We start from the raw sequence: 7,375 nt of genomic DNA, 5'->3' as shown, positions 1-7,375 counted from the left end.
CTGTCCTGGCTGTGCCCCCTCCCATCTTATCGTGCACCTCCCGCCTTCTCAGTCGGTAGAGCATGGGGAGCTGAGAAGTCCTTGACTAGTGTAAGCACTACCTAGCAACAACTAAAACATCTGTGTATTACCCCCATTGTTCTCCTCCTAAATCCAAACCACAGCACTGTACCAGCTACTAGGAAGGAAATTAACTCTATCCCTGCCGAAACCAGGCCATGTGAATACCTAGTTAAATCAGTGTTGAACACCATGGCTGTTCCTAATTCCCATTCTTCTGTTTACGTTTATCTTTTTTGTTAATCATAGTCAGTCTTCCCTATATCCTTCATCATTTTCTTTCCTTATTTCTTTGGAAAAAGTTGGGGGAAACTATTCCTTTTTTTAATTTTTAAGCAGCTTTTCTGATTGGGATTTTTTCCTCTTGCATACATCTTTCTTTTCTCTCTCTTCTTTCTCTTCTCCTTTATCTGTTTTGTGGCATTCATACATGTCTTTAAGTTTTCTGTCCTTTTACTTTATTCTCTGACACAAGTGGCTCCCAGTTTATTGTCATCTTCATATTCTTGCCTTTTTTTATTCTGCATTTTTCTTCTTGTTGGTTCTATCATTATCACTTCTCCTTTCCATCTCTTCCTATTTTTTACTTGGTAATGTAGTACATCACTGATAAACTTACTTTAGGAGCCATCAGTGTAAGGCATAACCAGGACCGGGGCTAATTAGAACATCTTGTTCACATTTGGGGGGTTGGTGATGGTTTTTTGATAGTGCTAATAACATTGGATGAATAAAGTTCAGGGAACCTGTGCTGGCATTAAGGAAATACAGGGAACAACTATGAATAGAGAATAACAGTAAAGGTCTATGTCTCATTCATGTAACAAATGAAATGGAGTGTATATGTAAGTATATCACTCTTGTGTAGCTGGGTACTTCCTAGACAAAATAAAAATTAGGATACCAATGAAAATAAAATTGTTACGCTACTTGACACTCAAAGGTTGTAGAATCCTGCACATTCATATCACAGAATCACAGAAGGTTGAAAGGGACCTGGAGGTCATCTTGTCCAACCCTCCCTGCTCAAGAGCCAGTTGCCCACAACCATGTTCAGGTGGCTTTTGAATACTCCAAGGTGGGAGACTCCACAGTGTCTCCCTCACAGTAAAAAAAGTGTTTCCTGATGTTCAGATGGAGCCTCCTGTGTTTCAGTTTGCGCCCATTGCCTCTGGTCCTGTCACTGGGCACCACTGAAGAGAGCCTGGCTCCATCTTCTCTGCACCTTCTCTTCAAGTATTTATATATATTGACAAGGTGGCTTTTGAATACTCCAAGGTGGGAGACTCCACAGTGTCTCCCTCACAGTAAAAAAAGTGTTTCCTGATGTTCAGATGGAGCCTCCTGTGTTTCAGTTTGCGCCCATTGCCTCTGGTCCTGTCACTGGGCACCACTGAAGAGAGCCTGGCTCCATCTTCTCTGCACCTTCCCTTCAAGTATTTATATATGTTGACAAGATCCCCCCTGAGCCTTCTCTTCTCTAGGCTAAACACTCTCAGCTCTCTTAGCCTTTCCTCATACAAGAGATGCTCTAGTCCCTTAATCATCTTCGTAGCATCATCATCATATTCTGGCCATAGGTTGAATTGCTTTGCACTGGACTTAGAGCTAAGCATACTAAGTGTGGCAGAAAAAAGCCAAACAAACCCTAGAGTTCAGCAGTTAATCTAAATTGCTGTATCCAAGACAAGACATAATGTAAGTTTTCATTTGAGATGGGGAAAACTTTGTTTTAGTGTTCTCTGCAGCATAGGTAGCAAAAGGATGTCACAAATGCCACGGTACTTGAGTATCATAGGTTGAGTACTTACCTGCATCTTCTTGTTAAAGCTTTCAGTGAATGAAGTGAGGAAGAACGTTCTCTATTTGTAGGTATCATTTGATGTCCACCAAACAAGAATCTGATAAATAACAAAAATATGAAATGTGTATGGATTTCTTTAAATGTTAAAAAGTGCATGCCTGGGGAATGTCATGTTACTTAAACTGTGTTCATCAAAGTCATGTTTGGACTTCTCAGTATTCACTGCATAAAAACTGAAGCATGTTATCTTATGTGCCCAAAATGCTTTTTCCAGAAATTCATTTGCAAACGGCTATAACCAGTGGTTGTTGAGGCTTGGAGTCTGAAATTTAGATCTTTAAGAGCAATCTGATGATGGCTGTTTGATAAATACGAATTCTTTTTATAGCTATCAATGTGCTGTTTGAACTGTTTCTCATCTTCATTGAGAGGCTTTGAAGCAAGACAGACAGCTTTAGATCTGAATCCTTTGACAGAACTTCTGATACAGAAGATGAAACCTTTTCAGGAGAACTCTGAAGACTTTGTTTACATGATGAACTTAATATCCTGATGTGTTCCTGCTTACGTGACTGGATGCAATGACATTAATGTGTTTCTTTGGTCTTGAAACAGGCTGATAAATGCATTCCAAAATTGAATGAAGGTGATCAGATACTATTAATTAATGGCCGAGATATCTCAGAGCACACGCATGACCAGGTGGTCATGTTCATAAAAGCCAGCAGAGAATCTCACACGAGAGAGCTTGCACTTTTGGTCAGGCGGAAAGGTAACTGGGCTAATTTTATTCACTTCTAATGTTTTTGAGACTGTTGCTCTTATGGTTGGTGCTATACCCTCTTCTGTTTACATAGATGTGTTCTCAGTGCACTGGGAATAGATCTGTGCTAAAAAGTAGATCTTCCTGCATTTGAATTAGTAGTACAAATAGTTTTAACTGTGTAGGTTCTTACCACTGCAACAAAGAATCTATCATGATAGAATTTCTTCTTATTTTTTAAGTCTAAAAATCTATGAGAACAAATAGTCCCTTGCAAAAGTTTGGGTGGGTTTTTTTGTAAATATAGCATAATTTCGCAAATCCCCAATTGTGGGTTTGCAAATACCCATTGGCTGTTCCCCAGCACAATTACACAATTATACAATGAAACAAGTCAAATAAGCTGCTTCCCCCCCTCCTTTTCTTTCTTTCCATTCTTACAACAGACATTTTCTGACAATACTGAGCTTGACCTGTGCTAGCTGCTTGCTAAACTGCTGCCAGCAAACAGGAGACAATCTCTGAAACATGCAGGGTCTTAAGCCTGTATATTTAAAATATGGGGAACCCATCCAGCCTGGTTTTCCTTGGTCCATATTTAAACACATGCAGATCCCAAGACCTTTCAGATGGTGTGAAACTTCTAGTTTATTATTTACTTTCCTTAAGAGCTATGGTAAGACCTTAACACACACGATTATGGAAGGGCTTTGCACAGAGTTAAAAATCTGAAGGGATTATGCATCAGTGGGAAACAGGAGGGAATAAAACTGCCTAAATGAGATGTGCTTCTGTAGCATTTACTTTATTTAAAACTTCTTGTGTTTCTAGGAAGACAGATGGGCTCTTGGTCTTGTTTTCCCTGAACAGTCCTGCTCCTATTATTGTAGGCGTTTCCACTGGCTCTATGCAGTATTTAGTCTTCCCTTAACTTTTCTAGTCCCCTTCCTACTTGCAGATAAGAGAAGTCTGCTCTTAGCTAAAGATAACCTGTGGCCCCATGCCAGTCGTTTGTATAGGCATGAGTACAAACGGCTCCCCATTTTCTGAAGTTTGGCAGGTATGAGCCATTCTGATCATTGCAGAGAATAACCACAGCTGGACACGTTTGGTGATACAATAGCTTTCATAGAGACAGAACTGCTGGGTAGATTAATTCATTAATGTTTTGTCATGTTCTTGAACATGTTAGCAAGGAATGTCATAGAAAACTGACTAATAAATTTTTTTGTAGTTTATTAAGTTAGTTCCTTCAATGTTAGCATAAGAAATTGCAAAAGATAATTCAGTTGCTTCTCTAATGGCAAGGGAGTACAATGTAAGTATGTGTTCATTTTGCTGTTGGGGGTCCAAACTTGTATAAGCTTCTTATAGAGATATTCCATTAATTATGCTCTAAACTTTTTTAGGCAAAACTCATTTGCTTTTTACCATGGTGGATGTTGTGATTCATTAGCCTATTCAGCAGTTCATTCTGTAAGACAAGGTTGCAGCAAAAAACTCTTTGTGCTTGGAAGTCAACTTCCTTGCCTTCATAGATATGCACCTTGAAGAGTTTCATTTTCTGAAAGGTCATAAGGACACTTTACTTTCAGTAGTTTCTGCAGTAATATAGTACATAAAGAAATGCAGTTAAATGCGTTGCTATTTGCTTTCCTGTGGCCTTGTCTTTGCAAACTTTGTTGTTCTTGCAAGCTGGTAAATTTTAGTATGTGTTGTAAAGACATTAATGCTGTATGTAACGGATTTTAATTTTCAATACATCTTTCAGTAGTTCAGCAGTTTGTGGAGCCTAAATCAGAAGATGAAGCTGATTCCCACAACCTCCCAGAATCTCGTCTTCCTATCTGTTCTGAATATGGTGGTGATACACTGGAGGAGTCTATGGAGCAGCTAAGGAAAGGGCTGGAAAGTGGGACTGTTCTTATTCAGTTTGAGGTAGGTAATACTCAACTCTCAAATGCCATTAATATAGACTCAAATGCCATTAATATAGACCAATAGTTGTGACCAGCAAGTAATGTAAGGGCTTGATTAATTGGAAATCTCATTGCTCCTGTTCAATCTTATCTCAAGAGAGCAAGAATGTGACTTGCCCACCAGTTTCACCCTTCACTACTTAGGATAGGGAAGAATGAGTTATCAGTCTTACATAAAACATCATCTGCTGAGAAAAATGTGTTTTAATTAACATGTTTCTAGCTCAAGTACCCAAAGCTCGCTAAATTTTTTTTTTTCTTAATTATTTTATTGAGTAGAATAGTGGGGTTTTGACAGAGGTCAGTCTTGTACTTTGTTTCCTTTTCCATACTCCTCAGTGACATTTCTAAAACATCTATTATACCTTAAGTTAGGGTTTCAAGTTCTCATGTGTTGCCTTCTTTCATGGAATAACAGGATCAAGTTGACCATTCCTCATCATCTTCTCTTAGAGGTTGATATGAAAGTGTTGGAATGTTAATTTCTGTTTGCAGAACATTTGTAATGTCCAGTTCTGTGGCATTTCTCCCTGACAATCTAAAACACTGATGGTTACTTCTTGGGCAGATTACTTCATAGGTGAGATTCCCCTGCGTATAGCATGAGACTTGGAAGAATTGCTGTATAGATTAATGAATTAATGTTTGTCACGTTCTCCGATGTGCTAGCAAGGAATGTCATAGAAAACTGACTAATAAAATGTTTTTATAGTTTATTAAATTACTTCCTTCAGTGTTAGCGTAAGAAATTCCAAAAGATAATTTAGCTGCTTCTCTAATGGCAAGGGAGGACAGTGTATGTATGTTTGTGCTTGTCTTGCTGTTGTGGATCCAAACATTTATAGTAACTTTGGAGAAACCCTGGTTGTTATGATTTATAAATTTCATATTGTTGAGTTCTGGAGTAACCCTTTCTGATGCTGAAAACTTCTAGAACAGCCGTACAATTTTTCCCCATGTTGATATTTTTCCTTCACTGTTTTTTCAAATGCTGTAAGATTTAATGGTAGTGGCTGAAGAGGTGCGGTATTTGTTAATGCATAACCACTCTTTTTGAGGTTTGCTTTGTTTCCAAGATTTCTGAGAGTTAAGATACCCCTTATTTTAAGGAATTGTAGACTATATGGTTCATAGCTGCTTCACAAAATCCACAGCACTAGTTGCAAGGCAGCAATAGCAATGAGTCTGTTGGCTATTGAAACAGTAACTCAAAAGATATGAACTAGCCTTTCAATGCTTTGTTAATTGTCAAAGTTGTTGACTAAATTTGTGCACAAAGTTCCTGTAATAATCTTCATAGGATATTTGATCCTCTATGACTTTTTTCCTGACAGCATTTATAAAAGGGTATTACTGATGTTACAAAAAAAAGTGCAAAACTTTTTTTTGAAATCTAATAAACTAGGGGACAGCTTAGTGGCCTTCTTTCTTTGAGTTCATTGTTTAGTGATCTTCAGAAGCAGAGACAATTGCAGCATCACCTCATCAGCTTTGGTGGCTCTCAAACTCTCCATTCACATTAGTAAAACAGTAAATAATTAGCCACTAGACTATGAATAATCAAGTCTTTCCAGAATATCTTCCTCCACTTAAGCAGAATTTAAGAAGTCTGTCAATGGCAAATGACTTTTTGCCAGGCAACAATAATGAAGCTTCAGAATTGTTACTTAATGTTAAGTTATTCTTCCTTATCTCCCAAGAAAGCAGAAATCGCAACTTGGCTCTAGTAAAACGGAACTTGAGTTATAACTGATAGAAGCTGTTTGGTTACATATATCATCAAGTTCTCTTCTCACATGGCTTGTTTATGCTGTTCAAGTTGAAAAACGTGGTGAGCTGTGATACTGAGTCTTAGGATTCAGTAAATCTCACAGTAAAATAAACTTTGTGTGTTGTTCCTTTTCTCTCAACCGAAGTACGGGATTTTAGCCTCCTATTTGTTTCATTCCATTTTATGTATGGAACCATATTCTAAATCTTCATTAAACATGTAAGATATAATGAGCTCTTTGGTAAGTGTTCAATTAAGTATATAAAACTCTGGCACAGCCAGGTTAATAACTCAGTTGTAAGTTGCTTTCATGTGTATTTAATACAGAAAAACTGTAGTTGGAAGTACGGGATTTTAGCCTCCTATTTGTTTCATTCCATTTTATGTATGGAACCATATTCTAAATCTTCATTAAACATGTAAGATATAATGAGCTCTTTGGTAAGTGTTCAATTAAGTATATAAAACTCTGGCACAGCCAGGTTAATAACTCAGTTGTAAGTTGCTTTCATGTGTATTTAATACAGAAAAACTGTAGTTGTATAATTGCATTTCTTCATTGTTGTTGTTGGTTTTCCCCCTCTGTATCTTTTGTTGTCTTGTACGATGTGCTTAAGGCATTTTGACCTTAAAAATTATTTTCGTTATACACTTGTATGCCTACATTTACTCCAGATAAAGCTTGCAAGACAGGGGGTGGCCCAAAAGAAGGGGAGTCACATGTTAAGAGATTGTGATACATTGAAGCTTTGTTTTTTCAGGTACTTGCAGGATTGTATGTGATGGTTTTAGTCCAGAGAATAGAAGTTTGTTTGAATTTTTTGGATTACAGTTGATTCCAGAAAATATCGGTCTGCAGCTATTTTTTCTTCTGATGTCTTTTATTGCTCATTTCTTCCACCACCAACCTCTGTTTTCCTTCTGGCACACAGTTTTATAAGAAAAAGGCAACCTTGCAGGGAAACAGTTTATATCAATGACTCTTACACTTCCTCTTC

At 37.6% G+C, this 7,375-nt stretch overlaps 1 protein-coding gene across 1 annotated transcript in view; it reads left to right on the top strand.

The window, feature by feature from the left end:
- Positions 1-7,375, top strand: part of PTPN3 (protein tyrosine phosphatase, non-receptor type 3) — a 102,482-nt gene that overhangs the window by 75,852 nt on the left and 19,255 nt on the right. Inside the window, exons 18-19 of the mRNA XM_009280196.2 lie at positions 2,480-2,636; positions 4,399-4,565. Of these exons, the coding sequence (XP_009278471.1) occupies positions 2,480-2,636; positions 4,399-4,565 (324 nt within the window). The remainder of the gene's footprint in view (positions 1-2,479; positions 2,637-4,398; positions 4,566-7,375) is intronic.

Source organism: Aptenodytes forsteri, unplaced genomic scaffold (genome assembly GCF_000699145.1).
Source record: "Aptenodytes forsteri isolate BGI_AS27 unplaced genomic scaffold, ASM69914v1 Scaffold114, whole genome shotgun sequence".
Classification (NCBI taxonomy): Eukaryota; Metazoa; Chordata; class Aves; order Sphenisciformes; family Spheniscidae; genus Aptenodytes; species Aptenodytes forsteri.
This window is presented reverse-complemented; position numbering and strand designations above follow the sequence as displayed.